Raw genomic sequence first — 19724 nt, forward strand, 5'->3', positions numbered from 1 at the left:
GATAGGCAAAAACTGACATTTGAATATAATCCGTGTCGCATGTTTCTTTCTGATAAATTATTCTGAGATAAATAAGTTATATTTATTGTAACTACAAGCTCAGTTCCCAAGGTTGGCATAGCATTGGTTATGGAAGATATGGTTAACATTTCATATGGGCATTCGATGGTGGTCGATTCGCAAATTAAATTCTGCGAGAATCTAAAAGGAACTTCATCCATATCTATATATCCAGAAAATAAACTGCGGAGTTTTTTTTTTGTTATGATATCGGTAAGCGGACGAGCAAGTGGGCCAACTGATGGTAAGTGGTCACCGCCGCCCAAAACAATGGCGTTGTAAGAAATATTAACCATTCCTTACATCTCCAATGCGCCACCAACCTTGGGAACTAAGATGTTACGTCTCCTGTGCCTGTAGTTACTCCGGCTCACTCACCCTTCAAACCGGAACACAACAACACTGAGTACTACTCTCCGGTACTTTTCAGGTCAGGGTATTTTCATCTCCGAACCGGTGATAGTGAGATTCTATACTAAATAAAGGAATTACATTTGATTTGATTTATAATAACTGTTTAGTTTATCATGAAAAAAGAAGCCATTACGGTATTTTCTTCGGTTTTTCTCGATACATATATTCCTAATCTGTGATAACTTTAAGTTTCCGGTCTAACATCATGTTTTAAAAAAGGCATGTTTGGAAGTATATTATTATTCGATTCAAACACGTCTTAAGTATTATAACATCGGCGCTTTCCCCACAAAAATATTAGCCACGTAAAAATTATTACATTTTTAAATTCAGCGATGAATTTCCCCCCACGTGACACTGAATTTATTTATTTATTTGAAACACCATTGGCATAATCACAAAAACAATGCAATCAAAATTACACGGACCGCAGTGTGACACCAGTGTGATCACTACAGGTATTTATATTGTTTATTGTTATTCAACACTATTAATCTTAATCTTAAATCAATAATAAAAACTTAAATTTGATTATTTCCGCGCTATATTTAACTTAAACACTTATCCACCAACTTTCCCTTTTCCTGATAACATCATAATGAAGATTAACACTGTGAGAAATGCTATCAATTAGTAAAATTGTCTATGTCCAAATCTCATTGTCTTTGTTTAGGTATCCGTCTAGTATATGTTGAGAACATTGACTTATATGTACATATCGTACACAAAAAGCTATGTATGATAGGATATATGTTGGACTACTCTGTAATAATCTATACATATAATAACATTGGAGTGTCTGTTTGTAATATTAAAATAACCCATTTTAACTAAAAGCATATGTATGTATACACGGTACATATACCAAAATAACATTTTTTACAATTTTTGTTTGTCTAACCGTCTGTTTGTTCCGGCTAATCTCTGGAACGGCTGAACCGATTTCGACGAGACTTTTACTGTGCTATTGGCTCGTTGACATGGTCAACTAATCTGCAAAATATAACGCCATCGTAAACGTTCAAACTAGCACGCTATTGTCAGCTACCAACCATACTGTCTTTTACCTGGCTTCTATCGATACCATCAACACTTAGCGCCCCAACAACATATGTAAACGGGAAATACCATCCCCCCACAAAATCATCTCCTAGTAAAGTTAGTGCCAAGATGGCACCAACTTTAGATTCTGCAAACCACTACTCCGTTCTCAAATTTAATTAATTGATTGGTTGTTTTTAAATCTTAATAATTATTTTAAAAATGTAATGTTGATAAAGTATCCTTAAAGATTTCATAAAAAGGATAAAAAACTATAATAATTATTAAGCAGAACGCACATATTTAAAAATCTTTTCGTTTATTTAGTATTTTTAGCGCCATCTTTTAATGGTCTTACAAACCTTCATGAAACGCCATCTAGTAGAGAATAGAGAAAAACCGGAGATACTTTTATAATTACATGATATTATACGGAAGTTTTAGTATGCATAATTTAATTATATTAAAAATTACATAATAATTTGGTTTACGATATCGACTACATAGAGTCAGTAACTCTTCTGTAGAGCAATGTCTACGGTTTCACAACAGGATCACGGAAAGTTTTTTTTAATGGCAAAAAAGGGGATATTTATTAACGAAAGTTGAAAATAATAATTTATTTATTTAAAAAATCGATAAATAAAAATGCATTTTTTTAAACGTTTGTCACGTGACACAAAACGCTCCTGGTTAGTCGGGTTTATGATGACGTCAATTGCTTGTTAACCTCGTCTGCCTACTGTATGTGGATTATATGTGCCACAGATTACAATACAGGCAAGTGACGTCACCGACCCCTTTGCCGCCATATTGTCAAAATAGCGTTTTCGCGCGCTATTAAAATATTCAATTTTTAATTTGATATTTTTCAACAACTATGTATCTACTAGAATTAAAAAACACAACTTTTACTGGGTTCCGTATATTCTACTAAGTGATATAAAATGGATTTTGAAAACCAATCAAATATCCTATTAGCGAGTAGATAGCACCTTGGGAATGAAACGTCTCCTGCTATTTCTTTGTGATGTTCAATATATATTTAAACAATCATAAACTGACAGAAAAATCCGCTTAGTTTCTTCAGGCTTTTTTTCACGAGTCAGGGTATTTTCTTTCCCAAACCAACGTTGGTGTTTAATTTGAAAATAAATAAGTAAGTGTAATGCTTCTATAATAATAATTTTCGTGCTCAGTAGGTAGTAGGTAAAGAAACAGATAAAAATATACTAATATATATTTACGTCATGTATTCAGTATAAGAATGTCATGTCCATTAATATATTACATAATACATACTGCTTATCTATGAATTAAACAGGTATATCAATTTTTTGGCTTATAACCGAGTTTTCATAATTATTTATAGTTTTGTTATGAAAAAGAGAGATCGCGCGCCATCTAGTAGCTAACACGGTAAACAGAAGCAAGGTTGTTTTATTCATTTAACTATAAATGTTAAATTATTTAACAAATTCAATTATATTTTATCAAAGCAAGTCCCAAAAAAAGTTTGATTAATAACACAGTTACTTTATTTCAGTTATTATTGAGAATGTAATTTATTTGATTTTAATATATCAAAGATAATATTGATGTGGTATAAAAATGTTAGGTGTAATATTTAATTATGCGTCAAGTTCAAATGGATAGAATTTAGACGTAGACCACAGAGATTTTAGGTCTATCGTTCTGTAGTTCTTGTCGTAACTCTTAAGAAGAACCTTGTCTTCTGGTTTCAGTTCAAAGTCGAAGATATCTAAATTCTCCCTCAAACGTTCCTTCTTCACTGATTTTGGGATTGGTACAACGCCAAGCTCGAACTGAAATAATAAAAAAGAGTATATTACAAATTTAAATTACGAGTGATTGAATTTATGATAATTATTTATATTAGTGTTATAGTTGAGGTGAATAAGAGATTAAAATTACAATAATAATAATAATTATTATTTTATTATTAATATTTAATTAAGCACGCAACTTTTTTATTTATTTTTCCATTAAACTTTCTGAATATTATACATTGTATTGCATATATATTTAAGATTTTAGTTTTAGTCTTACGTCAGCTTAAAGCTTAAACGACAAAGATAAGAATTGTTCTATGTTAGTTTATCCTCCTCATCACTAGATGGCACAACTCGATACGAGTTCAATTGTATAAAACATATACTTGTACCGGCACGTGCTCACTATTATTGTGTTCTCAGTTGCATAGTGCGGTAATTTTTTGCAAAAAATGGCGGACGATTTAGATTTAGACTTTTTGATTTCACTAGTGGAAGCAAAAATTTTAAAACTTTTGATAAGCAAAGTTTTGGTATACGTGTTGAGTGGCTTTTGAAAAACAACGATCTTTTAATAGAAATGGGAATATAGATTTGTAAATGAATTTGAGTGATAGAAATATATCTTAAGTTTATTTAATTTATTGCATTTGACCGCTGCATAATAACTTTATTTTATAATTTATTTACTTTACAACGCTATATATAAAAAGCATCAGATTTTTATATAATATTGTATTTTTTAAACAAATAAATATGGATGGTTTGACCTCAGAATCACCATTCAAAAAAATTCTTATGTCACCGTAGAATTAGGTAAGATAAGGTACGATTAATTACTTACTAGATATCTTAATACAATTTGCGGTACTGTCTTTCCGTATCGGTCTGCGAGTTTGACGAGCTCGGGGTCGTCAAAGCGCGGCGGCGGCGACTGCGGAGTTGCTTTACTCGGGAACAACGAACCAAATGGCGTGTACCCCATCACCGCTATACCGTGCTCACGAGCGAACTGCCTCAGTTTTTCTTGTTGGAGGTTCAGATTGACCTGCACATAATTAAATTAAAATTATTTTGACACTCTATATACACTATCTGACACTCTCGATGGTTTAGTAACTAAATTTAAAACATTTTTGTATAAACATGCTTGCATTTAGGCTCGGGTTCCAAGTCGGGACTGATTAAGAACAATAATTATTACTAACATAATTGTAAATCTAGTTTATTTCAAAAGAGTAACCGAATTCTTGCCGTTTCTACTAGAAGCTCGCTGTAAACGGTGGCAGAGTTGAAATATTGTCAATTCCAAGTACTTTATGGTAACGTTTAGTTGAATAAAATATATCTTGATTTACAGCACCGAGTCGGGCAGGAAAAAGTTATTGGTCTTTCCTGTTAAGTTCCTGTTAAGCTGTATCCGGCTACATCATCATCATGTTCCATCTGATTATAAAAATGAGAGAATAGAGACTGCACTATATATATATATATATATATTGCAAAAAATGGCGGCCGATTTAGATATAAACTTTTTGATTTTACTAGTGGAAGCAAAAATTTTAAAACTTTTGATAAGCCAAGTTTTGGTATACGTGTTGAGTGGGGTGCTGGTATACGACGCCGGGGCCGTATCTAGACACGCGGTAGCGTGTCAAGCCAAGTTCAAGTAAAAGCACTCCTGCGTTTGGTTAATCCTTGAAACTTTCCGCACTAAACCGAAATAGGTTAGAAAAAAGAAAATCAACGCTTGCAGTCTTAAAAAGTGACTCTTCTTCTAGTATGAGAAATTTAAATCTAATTGCAAAAATACTCGTGCACTAGATTTTTTTTTTTTGCAAAAAGGCTAATAGTAGCTGTAATTCGGTCAGAACGTCTTTATTACTTGGTTATAGAGCATTTTGCAAGTCCTACCAACACAATCTTACTTCCATATATTCTGTCATAACATATTAATGCCCTAGATCTGTGGTCCATTGCCGATTTAAGGGATGGTTAACATTTCCCATAATGGGCGGTGTTTATCACTAAGATGCAGCATGACATGCAAATGTCTCATTTGTCTGCCTGCCTAATTTAAATAAAAAAACATAAAAATATTTACCTCAACTTGGAGGACGGCGGGAGTAACATCGCTACTGTTGATCAGCCTCTCCAGCTGTTGGATGTTGAAGTTGCAGACGCCGATGGATCGAGCGAGGCCCAATTTCTTGGCCTCGATCATACCCTGCCAGGTCTCGATGTAGTCTATTTCGTTGACTGTATTATTGGACTGGAAAAATATAGGTTGATTTTAAAGTTATTTCAAAATAGGATGTAATATAATTCAAGTATTTTTTCAGGCGATCAAAGTTTGTCGACAAATACGAAAAAGGGGAAGAAGAGTATTATTTTATGTATCAATTGGTTTAATAAAGACTTTCGACAAATACTGTGCGTTAACTGTTTTATTATTGACCGGTATCTCGAAGAAACCTGCTACTACAATACCAAATAAACCCAGCATACATTTTCGAGCACAAGGAATCATTTGATTTCGAATTTGAATAAAAATTTATGAACGCTTACAGTTTAAGCTAACTTTGTCATTTAACGCTGAAAATCATAGTTACTTCTAAGGTTAACGTAACTAAGCAAGTCTCGAAAACGCATTACCGTCTTTACCATAGGGCACATGGGGCTCGTGCCCAGGGCCCCCATCCTAAGAGGGCCCCGAAGAACCAACAATTTCCTTCACACGTTTATGCTCACGTTGACTGCTATGTATATTTTCGAAAGTGATATATTTGTAAGAAATACCTAACATATTTATCAAAAGAGGCTATTGAGGTTAATCGATATTGAAAGTAGTAAGACGTAGAGCACGTCTTACTACTTTCTGAAAGAAATAGATATACTATTGTTAGCATTAGCAGCCTGTAAATTTCCCACTGCTGGGCTAAGGCCTCCTCTCCCTTTTTGAGGAGAAGTTTTGGAAGATATTCCACCACGCTGATCCAATGCGGGTTGGTGGAATACACACGTGGCAGGATTTCGTTGAAATTAGACACATGCAGGTTTCCTCACGATGTTTTCCTTCACCGCCGAGCACGAGATGAATTATAAACACAAATAAAGCACATGAAAATTCAGTGGTGCCTGCCTGGGTTTGAACCCGAAATCAACGGTTAAGATGCACGCGTTCTAACCACTGGGCCATCTCGGCTCTAGATATAGATATACTATAAAATAGCCATAAGATTGTACGACCAATTAGATTCCTACGAATTTACGAAAATTAACGCACCGTTTATTTGAAACTATACTTAAGGCCTGGCCACAAATTATTTGTACATGGTAGTAAATATCAAACAAAAGGGCCTCAAATTCATGGGTGTCAAAGGTATACCTTGAGACGGCTCTGCTAAAACGGTAGTGGTATAAACACCTAAAAACATCATTTGTAGTCCTCATTGTATTTTCCTTTTGTATATGACCCATGAGCTCACCAACCTACCATAAGAAATTATAGTGCAATAAATCTTGTTAAACTCAGCGGCTGAGGCCAAACTTTGTGTTGAAATTGATAAAAAATATATTTATTACGTTATATTAGTGAGCTACTTAAATAAGACCTTACAAATAAAGTCAAATATATCTTGAACTTTTTCCTTTGCAAACTCTATTTAATATAATATCCGTAACTGAAATGACACATCCATAACCTCCTTGCAATTTATTATTATTTATGGATAACATGCCTTCTATTACTAGTTTGCGTATAATCCTTAATGACTTTGTAGACTACCAGAGATATCTTGATGTATACATGACCGCTAAACCGGTTAAGCTGTCTTCGGTCAATATTATCAGTCTAAGTGAAGAGAATCTACACTCCTCACTACAATTTACTGGCAATATAGCAAGATTTTGTAAGAGTTTTTTATATACAGAACAAAATGATTTGTCACGTAAAAACGCAGGTGATTTTCGGATGTCACTGCCAGTGCATTCAATAATGAATGGATTTTACCCACGTTAACCCTTAGCCTGTCCTTTATCCTATTCAAGAAGATCGAGTTGTTAAGAAGGAAAAGCGTAACGCACAATCAAATAAACAAACGCCCCTCTGCATTTATAATACGAGTTTATATTGCGACTTAGAGTTGCGAAAAATAGTTCTTAGTAATTATAAATACTAATTTAAATGTCTACAATGGACATAAGAAAAAAATTACGTAAACTCAATTTGTCACAACTTCTGTTAGACTTTGATAGCATAAATAATTAAATATTATTTACCCCCAGACCAACAGACAGACGGACACATATTAAAATAATAATTATTGCATTGGCAATTATATTTAAATCACATACAAATGTTTCACATTATTTATATAGATTTATTTAAGGATTCAAGGTCAAGAGAACAGGATTCATACACCACATAAAAAAGATTATACAGCGAGGCCATCTTATGTCGTATCATAATGATAAAATCAATTAGCAATCTTAATTCATCTGTTCGCTTGCTATGTAATAAAATAACATTCAAGACTAACTTAATGGTTAGGCGTAAAAAACCAAGGCCACTGATCGAAACGAACTTTTTATACCAACAGTTAATAGTAACAAGAATATGAGATGAGCCTTAATTCAAAGCGAAAAATCCTACTTATATAATTACGAAAAATTCATCGTGGAACTGAACGAGGTTCGTAATACCAACACCAAGTATTCAGATATTAGCTGAGGCAGCAATGGGAGTGACCTCAAATTGTGGAGATACGACTGGTGGTGACGTTTTAGCGGTTAACGCACAAACTTGTGTCTATTTGAGGTTGAATTGGACTAGATTTAGACTTTGCTTAACAAATACTTGATTTCTGATTGATGTGAAGTTTGTACCGGTTTTCGTTGACTTGATCCCAAGGACTATATTTTAAAGTAAAAATTCTGTTTTTCCTAAGAAAGTTGGAATTACCGGCTTTTCTCTACTATAATATGCATGTACCTATTATACAAATACACCTTTCTCTTAGATCTAATTGCCGGAGTAATCCACGAGGAAGCTTTAGGTGTATAATTCATTGTGTTTGTTGAAGATGACAGAAATATAATGGGAACTACAATAGCGCGCGCCGCTTAAACCAATATAAATATAATAAACATTATTTTATATACGAGTCTCTTTATTGACATAGTATGTCAAGATATTAATGAAATATTTGGATGTACTTACATATGTGGATATGGGCCAGTGGACTAGATACAGATCGACGTACTCCAAGTTGAGCTTAGCGAGCGATTCCCGAAGCGATGGTACCACATCCTGGCGGGCGTGTTTGTCGTTCCACAGCTGAAAATAATATACTAGATTTAGACTTCAAGCCCGTGCGATGGATACCACCCACTCATCAGATATTCTACCGACAAAAAGCACAGCAGCGACTATTTGAACATCCTACTTAATTAAAAAAAATAATCAAATCAATATTTAATTATTATGAGAAATAAGGTTCATATTCATTTATTAAAACATTAAATATAAATCAAGGGATTAGTAGGGTTTAGTAGAGGGTTCGTACTTACTAAAGCCTATTATCTTCAGGCTCCGTTGCATAAAGAAAAAAAACTTAATATCACATACCAAAATTTAACGATCAAGACAATTTAATCAATTATTGTAATTCGTCAATTTCAAAAGATATTATAATTACCTTAGTTGTGATGAAAACATCTTCCCTTTTCACGACACCACTTTTAATCTTGTTGTTTACAGCTCTTCCCACCTACAGAATGAATAAAACGTTTTATATAACGTAATCTACAAACGATTAAACAGCAAGGTCACAGCCTACTTTTTCCTCAAGAAAAGAAGTTTTTAAGCTTGAAACGTTTCAAGCTTCAGAAGGCGTAGGGATAACTCAAATCCTTCAATTGGAATCGGTTGTATAGTTAGGAAGTCTAGAATGATCTCAGAACCGCCATTTTATTTTTGCATTCTTCAACAGTAAGGTCGTTATAGGCGCGACTAGTGATTTGTTAAAAGGGTACATTTAATTTGCTAAAATCAATTCGGATCTAAAAATATTTTGATTTGTTTATAAATTGTTTTAAGTTAATTGTATATTTTTTAAATCAGTTTCACTAGAGAGCCTTGAATATGCATTGTTAAAGAATAAACATACATGTATATTTTTTAAATTATATATAATATAGTTACGAGGGCCCATCACCTCTATGGCCTCATAACAATGGCGTCTCATTTAAACATTATTTCTGTGTAACAATTGTTATGTTAGATTAATTAATTTCTATTCTTAGCTGTGTTTAGATTACAAAAGATAAAAAAGTGTAATTTAATGACTTTTTAATAACGTATTTAACATTAATGAAAACCTGATTCATAATAATTGTGTATACGTCTTTAATACATAATTTGTCTTTACGGAATTACCCATTTATTATAACATTTGTTTTTATTAAGATAATGATTACATGATGGCCCAGTGGTTAGAACGCGTGCATGTTAACCGATGATTTCGGGTTCAAACCAAGGCAGGCACTACTAAATTTTCATGTGCTTAATTTGTGTTTATAATTCATCTCGTGCTCGGCGGTGAAGGAAAACATCGTGAGGAAACCTGCATGTGTCTAATTTCAACGAAATTCTGCCACATGTGTATTCCACCAACCCGCATCGGAGCAGCGTGGTGGAATATGCTCCAAACCTTCTCCTCAAAGGGAGAGGAGGCCTTAGCCCAGCAGTGGGAAATTTACAGGCTGTTAATGTAATGTATTCAATAATACCTGTTCCTCAGTGAAGTATATATACGCTGTGTCAATGTGCCTGTATCCAAGATCGATGGCTTCTTCAACTGCTTTCTCAACGTCGTCAGTCGTTACCATTTGAACACCACCCTGATACACAAATAAATCGTACACCCCAAAAAATTATGACAAAATATTTTATTTTTTAAAACTAACAAACAATCACAACAACGCGATTTTTAAGTCATTTTCTACCTCGCACAACCACTCTATGGAACCAGCTTTCGCCGGCGGTTTTTCCAAACCGATACGACTTGGGAACCCTCAACAAAAGACCGTACGCATTTCGAAAAGGCCGGCAACGCACCTGCAACCTGGTATTGCAGATTTCCGTGGGTGGTGGTAATCACTTTCCATAAGGTGAGCCTCCTGCTCGTTTACTAACCGCCTGTATTCATAAGGCAACCACGATCTAAATATCACTTCCGTTCCGTTGTTCCGGTTGACAGTTGAAATAAAACAAAACATTCCAAAAATGCCAACTGCATATTTTTAAATAGCTGAGAACCTATATATTGGACGTTAACGTTAGTATGATTCAGAACTCAGTCTTTTTTGCTTTAGGAGATCCAGGTTTCAAGCTTCATTTACTAATTCATTCCAGTGCTGCCGGAAACTGTTCTAGTAGATTATATTTTTTGGTGGCTTCCTTCTTTTTTGGAGACCCCGCGGATGTAGCCCCGGATACTCTTCCTCTAATCCTGCCTTGGTATTAGACTACAACTAACCTTTCCGTCAAAACCAAGCCAGGTCCCCAAGCCGAATGCAGGCATAGAGATTCCATCCTTAAGTGTGATCGTCGGAGCAACACTGGTGGGAGGCACGTTCTGTAAGAAAAAATAGCATTTTAAATAAGGCCTTAATTTAAATAATTATAATATAATTATTATTTGAATATGTACCCTCTGATATTCTACCGCCAAAGAGCAGTACTCAGTGTAGCTGTGTTCCGGGTTGAAGGGTGAGTGAGCCAGTGTAACTACAGGCACAAGGGACATAACATCTTAGTTCCCATCGTAAAAATTCTTACAGCACCATAGTCTATGGGCGGTGGTGACCATTTACCGTCAAGTGGCAAAAATAAAAAACTTAACGGCCAACCCCTAGAGCGTAGGCGACAACTACTAATACTATTTTTTCAATCAGAGCTACCATGACATTTATGTTAATATCACAGAAACATAAAAAATACAATTATATTTAAAGAAATAAATTAAACTCAATGATGAAGGAAGTCACTAAGATTTTTAAAACTCAAGATCACAATAAGATACAAAGAAATAATTTAGTAGATAATAATTTTTATTTAAAATATATTTATATAAAAAAATACAAAAGCTAGCTCATACGAAGGCCGTACAGTACGTTCTATAACCTTCTATCTGTTCTATAATCTTATCGACGTGCAAGCTTACGCAAAAGATAATTTTACTCGACTTTTAGTTCTGCGATTCATTCATTCAAATAGAGCTTGTCATTGAATTAATGGAACTAATTAAACACACCTTTTAAAAACGATTAACTCAAGAGGAACATTATTAAATAAAATTTATCTAGGACGAAAAAGTGCAGGCACAGATTAGTAACTAAATATTAAATCTAAATATATTTAAAAATGGGAACTGTTGTTACAGGAAATGAAAACCATATGAATAAATGTATAAGTATTAATATGATACATAACAATAAAATATACATTTATTTGTTATGCATAAACGAACGAACTACTATACAAATATTATATTTTAATAGTCCAACCAAAAGAGGACAAAATCCAAATAAACAACATTTGTCATCGACTTGACGCGTCATTGGTCGAGAGCTTGATAAATCTATCATTTTGGTTGCAAAAAATTACATTTGAACTTCTACGAAGCTGTTGTCCGAACTTTAGAAGTAAAACTAAAGTGGATAAAAATAGTTAAGGGAAATAGTGTTGTATTATAAATCAAGATATATTAATCAAAAGCATTGTACATTTGTGCCCACATTCACAAATGTACAATGCTTATGATGAATATCAAAACAGTGTCAACCTAAATGTTACGTCCATTGCGTCCATGAAAAAGATCGTACTGGGCAGCAAAAAGTTAATACATCCTCATATTTTTATTACATAGTTTTTTTTTTTTTTTTTCTTTTAATCAACATTTAAATAGTTTTTAAATCGTTTTTAAATTAGGTTAAGATGTTGATTGTTTTCTTTTTGTGCATGCTGTGTTCTTTTTTAAGTAATTGTGACACTTAGAATATAATTTTACTTGTATTTATGTTTTCATTATTATATTGTTATAATCAATGTACACATCGTTGAAGAACCAAATAAAAAAAAATAAAAAAAAAAACTGTTAATTGTAATGACTTTTTAGTTGACTGCACACTTAGGGAATGTAATGATCGCCTCCAGGCTGTTTCATATAACTAAAATATAATTATTATTGTACATGTAACATGGAAAAAAAAATATATCCCGCTGAGTTTCTTTTGCCTGTTCTTCTCAGGTCCGAGGTGTTAAATTCCGAACCGGTGGTAGATTTTTGACTATCAATAAGCAAGTGTAAAACACTTCTATATTGTATAAATATTTTTGACTTTGACTTGACTGTGCACATTATAGGTAGCGGTGCTATTAGAAAATCACAATCTAAAGTTTTTTTTGGAATATTCTTTTTATAATTTCAAGTATAAAATAATTTATTAATAAAATCACACATATATAATTACATAATAAAAATTGCATGCAGACATTAACCTGTTCCAAATCGGTATATGATATCATTCAGTTTTTGTTCGTTGGGTTTATTTTTTGTATGTACGTCCGTCCGAGGTCATATGCCATATGCTTATAATTTAAAACTTTTTCAATATATTTAATATTTAAAGCAGGGGTTTAGAGTTCAGGAGGAAATGGGCAACGAACCGCTAATTATTTTTGATATAAATTATGTTTGAATAATTTAAATTTTTTAAAAAATATTATTTTGTAAATACAGTAATATACAAGAATTATACTTGTACATCAGTATGTCTACGTTCTTTATTGATACAAACAGGAATATAAGTATATTTATACTATATGAAACTTTTCCGAAAATTCCGAAGAACAAGGTGTAAGCATAACCAAATTTCAATCACCGGACGACGGCTGAGAATTTATATATTTAAATTTTTACTGGTCCCAGCCTTGTTGTACTCCCAAGACATCGGAATCAGTATTTTAACATACTCTCTCGTTGATAAACAAATATTAACAGCCATTAAATTCCTTTTGTTTGACTAAGACCTCCTCTCTGTTTGAGCAGAAGATTTGGAGCTTATTCCAACACGTTGCCTCAATGCAGGTTGAAACGTTTGACAGATTCACATCCAAAACATATCATCAGTAAACAGGTTTTCTCGATGTTTTTCTTCACCGAGCATGAGATTAATTATCAAATCAAATCAAATCAAAACATAGTTTATTCAAGTAGGCTTTTACAAGCACTTTTGATTCGTCATTTAACGAACTATTTAAAGTAAAGCAACCACCGGTTCGGAATGTAGATTCTACCGAGAAAAACCGGCAACAAACTCAGTAGTTACTCTTTTTTTTTAAAAATACAGTAATGTTAGTTAAATACAATTATATTTATGTATGTTATGTCTCCTGCCTGGAAGTCAACAAGCATTAACTCCACGCTTTTTTATCATCAATATAATCTTGTATCGAATAATATGCCTTCTTTACCAATGTATTTCTTACATACACAAATTAAGCACATGAAAATTCAGTGGTGCTCGCCTGGGCTTTCCGCAATAATCGATGTACGTATTACACTATGTGATTTCGCAGTGGAAACATATTCCAAATATATACTTACAAGACATATGACCGCTCCAAAGAACGAAACTATGTAATAAAACTTCCACATTATAAATTATTTTTATTTAAACTCAGATACGTCAAATCACGACGGCTGTTCGCATGGTACTGAGAAATAGCATGCTAGGACTTCTGCAGCTTGGAACGATGAAACGCGAAGGTATTACATTTATAACTAGCTGTTCGACTCAACTTCGCTTGATGTATTTCAGATTTGGTTATACATGAGTTTGAGAAACCCTGTGCCTGTAGTTACAATGGCTTACTTACCCTTCAAGCCGGAACACAATAACACTGAGTAATGCTGTTTCGTGGAAGAATGATGTGTGGATGGTACCTACCCAGACGGGCTTGAATAAAGCCTTACCACCAAGTGAAGCTCTCAAAAGATCAGCGTCTTTCCAAACAAACAAACTCTTGAGTTTTGTAATATTACTATAGACAATAAATTAACATTTTTATTATATTTTCCATATCGTCAACGGATTAAGCCTGCACGTCTATTTATGGGCTTTGAATGCAATTTACATCTCCACTCTATAAATATATAAAATGTATTTTATTTCCTTTGTGCTTCGATCGCCGTAAATAGATGAGGGCTATAAATTGTATGAATTCTATAGACCCTTCTCACTTTTTTATAAATTTATTGAATGCTAAACAAAATAGACAAACATTAATAATTAAAATAAAATATTTTAAAGATACAAATCCTCGATACGATCTATTGTAATAACAAAAGAAATATTTGACTCGTGGGTCAGTCAGTCACAGACTTAGGGGTGATTTGTGTTTTATCAAAGGCGTTCAATTGTGTGCAACGCAAAATACTAGTCAGGAAGCTACATCACAGTTGCATTAGAGACGCCGTATTCAATTTCGTACCCGAGCAATCGAAACACACATCAATCCGATGCTAATTTCAAGAGATCTTCTGTAGCTTCGGTATTATAAGTGTCTCTCAAGGAACTATTCTGGGTCCATTTCTTTTCCTTGTATATTTATTTATTTATACTTTATTGTACACCACAAGATACAGATTAAAATATGTTACAAGAAAAATTTAGATATTATTGTAGAGTACAACGGGCGGCCTTATGGCTAAGTAGCCATTTCTTCCAGACAACCCAATAAAGAGAGAGGTTGTATGAAAGTTGGGTAGGTGGTGCTAAGGCGGTATTATAACTACACTTGCATACAAATATCTACATGTAAATACTTATACAATGTACATATATACACTATATATATATTCATATACATGAATGATCTACCTTATACTATCTCGTATTTTTTGTTGATAACACGTCTATAATTTAAAAAAAAAGAGTAATATTTGACGATTGTAACAATGTATTATAAAAAAATAGTACATTGGTTTAGTTTGTAGTCTATAAATAGTAAGAACTAAATGCATCATGTGTTAATGATGTACGACTAAATGACGTGACGCGTTAGACTTTATTGAGACAACTCTATCTTTGGTTTATTGTATTCAGATTCTAAGGACTTCATATTAACCACGTTGGCAGCGACATCATTTATTTATTTTTCCATTCCTGCGGTATCGGGCGTTTAAGACCTGGCATGAAAACGACCATTATACCGGTACGGAGCTTATTAGACCCCGTAACGTTTAAAAAACTAAAACTGGACGTGATTGAATTTTATTTCTTCAGTAGGGTACATGGTCAGTGAGACCCCGTATTAAAGTAGGTACACCATAGTATTCCGTTTTCAATAGGCGTCTTATTATCATATTATATTATTATTATATTAATCATTTATATGTTATTGTTATCTATGAAGGGAGACACATACTAGGCGTGTTAGACCTCGCACCGCTTTGACCGTGTTAATGGGTTGGCGAGTAGACTAAGCTCTGCAGCCTTCGTCTTAACGAAATTAAGGCAATTAATTAATTGTGGATACACCTCGCCTTGTTTATGTTAGTTTTTAGAATGCGGTATGGAATTCTTATAATAAGCAAAATGAAAAAAAAATGTCATTGAACGTTTGTGTGTTAAATAAAGGATATCATAAAACTAATTACTCCTTAGATAACACACCTTAGAAATGTCGAAAATGGAACAGTTCAAATAGAATTTTGAAAAATTTAATTGTAAATAAAGTGTTGAGCACAGTAATGCTGAACTATACAGCTGATTTTCTTACGCCGGTTCTTCTCTGGTAAAATATTGGCTTTGCAATCAGTAAGCATGTGCTTCCAAATAGAATAATAACTTTGACAAGAATAACAATAACATTGGTTCTCAGCTTAAGTACTGTTTATTGGTAACGCTGATGTTAAATTAAAAATAAATAGTAAGCGAAAATTTGTTAAGAGATGATGAGTACGTTTCTATGATCTACCAATTGAAATTTAGGCGAAATAAAGTGCGTTCATTTTTCCGCTCATTAAATACATCTGAGCGACAATGAGGACGGGAAATTGTACGCTTTATAAAATGTGATAATGGTACATAGCGAATTACCTGCTCCATTATTTTAATTTAGGCAAAATATCACGGGATATTACGAATTTGTTCCGCTGGAAACCTCTACGTTTTAATATAAATAATTGCGTCGCAAATCATCCGCTATGTAAACTGACAATATGTTTTCCGGTTGCAATTTACATGATATTATAATTAAATATATAAATAAAGATGAAGATTAAAGATAAATAAAGTTTAAAAAAAACAGCAAACTGACTTCGAAAGATAATATAATAAGATGGACATAATAAGTTTTGAAAAGACAACAATACTCGTAATTTTTTGTTTTTTTTTTGTCGTAATTATTTTATTACGCGGTATTATAATTACTTATTAATCAATCTGTCTACAGTGCTTCGACATAAATGCAATCGTATGGTACTTTACAAAATCTATTGTCAAAAATTTGGTCCTAAGATACACATGCAATTTTAACTTTATTTAAAATAATAAGCGTCAATGGCGTTTCTAAGAACGGGAATTCGGTTCGGAAAGAAACACCTCAGACCTAAACAGAACCGGAGATGAAAAGTCCATCCATCTTAATATTCCAGAACGTTTAATATTATTGGTTACCTACAGATCGTTTGTTGTGCCACTTCGCTATAGGCTCAGAGGAACGCTCCTCAGAGAGGAAGAGTGACCTCGAGAAACCTTCAAGTTTTTATTACAGTCCATTGTTTATTTCAATAACAAGAAGACTAAAAATAAACAAATCTGACATTAGCAAATTCGATGCGATTCGCTTATAGCTTTGCTTTATTTTGTACGTTAAACAGCTCTTGATATAAACTATAAACAGTGGTCCACTAAACTACTTATGTCAGAAGTAAAAGATGTCAGTTCAGGGTCAAAACTGTTTATTTATCTTTTCTCCTCCTGCCAATGGAATCGACTAGACAGAGGTCTATGGCTCGGTGATAATCACGGTATTAAACAAGTCCAATAACTATTTTCGTGGAATAAATATATTTTCTTAAATTATGCTACCCTTTAAAATGTTATTTTTAATCTGATCATACCCATCAATATGTTACATGACTGGCAACAATGCCAAGCGATAAGTTAAAAAAAAAGAACAACTTTGTCTATACAGACATATACATATAGCATTCCGGTGTTATGTAGTCGTAGAACATAATATACCTCGACCTATGAATAAATATAGAACCGGTCAAGTACGTGCAAAAGTTTGTAGGGATCCGTATAATATTAAGAATTAAAAAATGTAAAAAACGAAAGATGTTGTGGGACACCCAGTTGCAACCAGGTTTCGCTATAATTAACAGAAACAATAAAATATATTAACAACTGACAATGATAAAATGCTTATAAAAAACCCCTTATAAAAAATGAGTTAAGACAATAACAAAAATAAGTTTAAATAATATGACATAGAACCGTGTAAAATAGAAAGAGACAGACAGATATTAAAAGAGATTGAAAGGTCGCCTGGGGGGGTATAAAACTTTTTACTAAATCGACGACTCCTGCCAGATTTACGCGGCTTACAGAACTCACCAAAGGAACTTCGTTTCAAAACTTCGTTCCAATAGCCGCCTTTTCTATTTTATGAATTTCCCAGTGTAGTTAAAACCTACATACACCTTTGGTGGTTAGGATGCATACCATTCACTAAAATGTCCTGCGGTATTGCATCCTAGACGCAGTCTTTGGGCTAAATAAGTCAGGTTGGTTGGATCACAAGAAGTGAGGACATAATAAGTATATATACATTTTAGTATCGGTGCCGAGTGAGGTACTTACTTCAACGATCTCGCACAAAGCCCTACCACCAAGTATACGTAGCTATTATTTGACCATAACATTAAAATGACTGTTGATTTTTTTATGAACTGATATTTAAGTTAGAGGTTATACATACAGCAATCCAGCATGCTGCTTAATGATAACTTTCATGTCGCAGGACTTCATCCTACATGTTAAGGTAATGTTCATCTCCATATAACTTCATCTCGTATCACCTGAGCACATTAAAATTTAAGCACATTAATAGCACATCATTGAGAGCCGATGAATTCGGGTTAAAACCACTGAATTTTCATGTGCTTAATTTGTGTTTATAATTGCGGTGCAAGGAAAAAATCGTGAGGAAACCTGCATGTGTCTAATTTCAACGAAATTCTGCCATATGTGAATCCACCAACCCGCATTGGAGCAGCGTGGTGGAATATGCTCCAAACCTTCTCCTCAAAGGGAGAGGAGGCCTTAGCCCAGCAGTGGGAAATTTACAGGCTGTTAATGTATGTAATGTATGTAATGTATGTAATGTATATAATAGCACATCAAAAGTGTTTGCCAGTTTAAACGTAGGTTCTTCAGTTTCCGTTTACTTGCTGGTTGTACAAGCCCGTATATAACAGCCGCTCATCAGATATACTTCAGCGATACTTAGTATTTTTGTATTCCGGTTTTAAGAGTCAATGAACCAGTGTAACTAAAGGCGTAGAGGACATAAGTCTTAGTTTTCAAGGTTCGTGACGCATATGTAAAGAAGTCAATGTCGATGGTGGGAGGTTACTCACCAATAAGAGGCCTATTAGTCTATATCATAAAAAAATTGAAACGTGTTTTGACCACTGGGACTTCTCAACCTTATTGTGTATGGAAAGGTCTATTATCATTTTTTATATTGACCACTCTTGTTACGAGTATAATTACTTTATTATTTAATTAATTCCTAGCTTTTGTCCGCGACTTCGATCAAAGATCCATCAATAACCACACTTCTATGGTAAATTGCAACACCTTTTTACCTTTTTGATGTGATGATTTATTTGATAAAATTATCTTTTCCCGGGACTTAAACTATCTCGATACCAAATTTCATCCAAATCGGTTCAGCTGTTTAAGCGTCGAGGATTATATATTATTATTTATACAGTGGTACTCATACAATAATCATGAAAAGACACAGCCTACCCTATGTCTATATACCATAGCCATGCTAATATGTCTTATTTCATATTAGAGCCTATGTGTTATTCTGATATATAATCTATATTATTGTAAAGTTTTATTAAAACCAATTCAGTAGTTTTTGTGTGAAAGACTACAAACATACTTACAACGTCACAAACTTTCGTAGGATACAAGATTCAGATGAGTTTTCAAAATATCGCCTTAACTACTATATTTTCAATATGCCGCGGAACCCTAATATCTCAAAACGGTTGTCTAGTACAAGCTGCAACTTAACCAGTATATCTTTGACAGGTCAAA

The 19724-nt window shown here is 33.5% G+C and overlaps 1 protein-coding gene across 1 annotated transcript; it reads right to left on the reverse strand.

Annotated features, from left to right (window-relative positions):
• Nucleotides 1-2743: 2743 nt before the first annotated feature.
• LOC125074169 (aldo-keto reductase AKR2E4-like) lies at nt 2744-14080 on the reverse strand. Its single transcript, XM_047685413.1, has 8 exons — nt 13982-14080; nt 10850-10948; nt 10101-10211; nt 9008-9079; nt 8530-8646; nt 5413-5580; nt 4153-4356; nt 2744-3341 (listed from the first exon to the last, which is right to left on the reverse strand). Exons 1-8 carry the CDS (start codon nt 14030-14032, stop codon nt 3147-3149), a joined length of 1017 nt encoding a protein of 338 aa, XP_047541369.1. The 5' UTR covers nt 14033-14080; the 3' UTR covers nt 2744-3146.
• Nucleotides 14081-19724: the final 5644 nt, after the last annotated feature.

Source organism: Vanessa atalanta, chromosome 27 (genome assembly GCF_905147765.1).
Source record: "Vanessa atalanta chromosome 27, ilVanAtal1.2, whole genome shotgun sequence".
NCBI lineage: Eukaryota > Metazoa > Arthropoda > Insecta > Lepidoptera > Nymphalidae > Vanessa > Vanessa atalanta.

Coding starts and splice junctions, on each gene's coding strand:
- LOC125074169 (XM_047685413.1), bottom strand. CDS start 14,032: ATGTGGAAGTTTTATTACATAGTTTCGTTCTTTGGAGCGGTCATATGT. Junction 10,212..10,849: donor GGCTTGGTTTTGACGGAAAG/GTTAGTTGTAGT, acceptor TTTGTGTATCAG/GGTGGTGTTCAAATGGTAAC. Junction 8,647..9,007: donor ATGTTTTCATCACAACTAAG/GTAATTATAATA, acceptor TATTATTTTCAG/CTGTGGAACGACAAACACGC.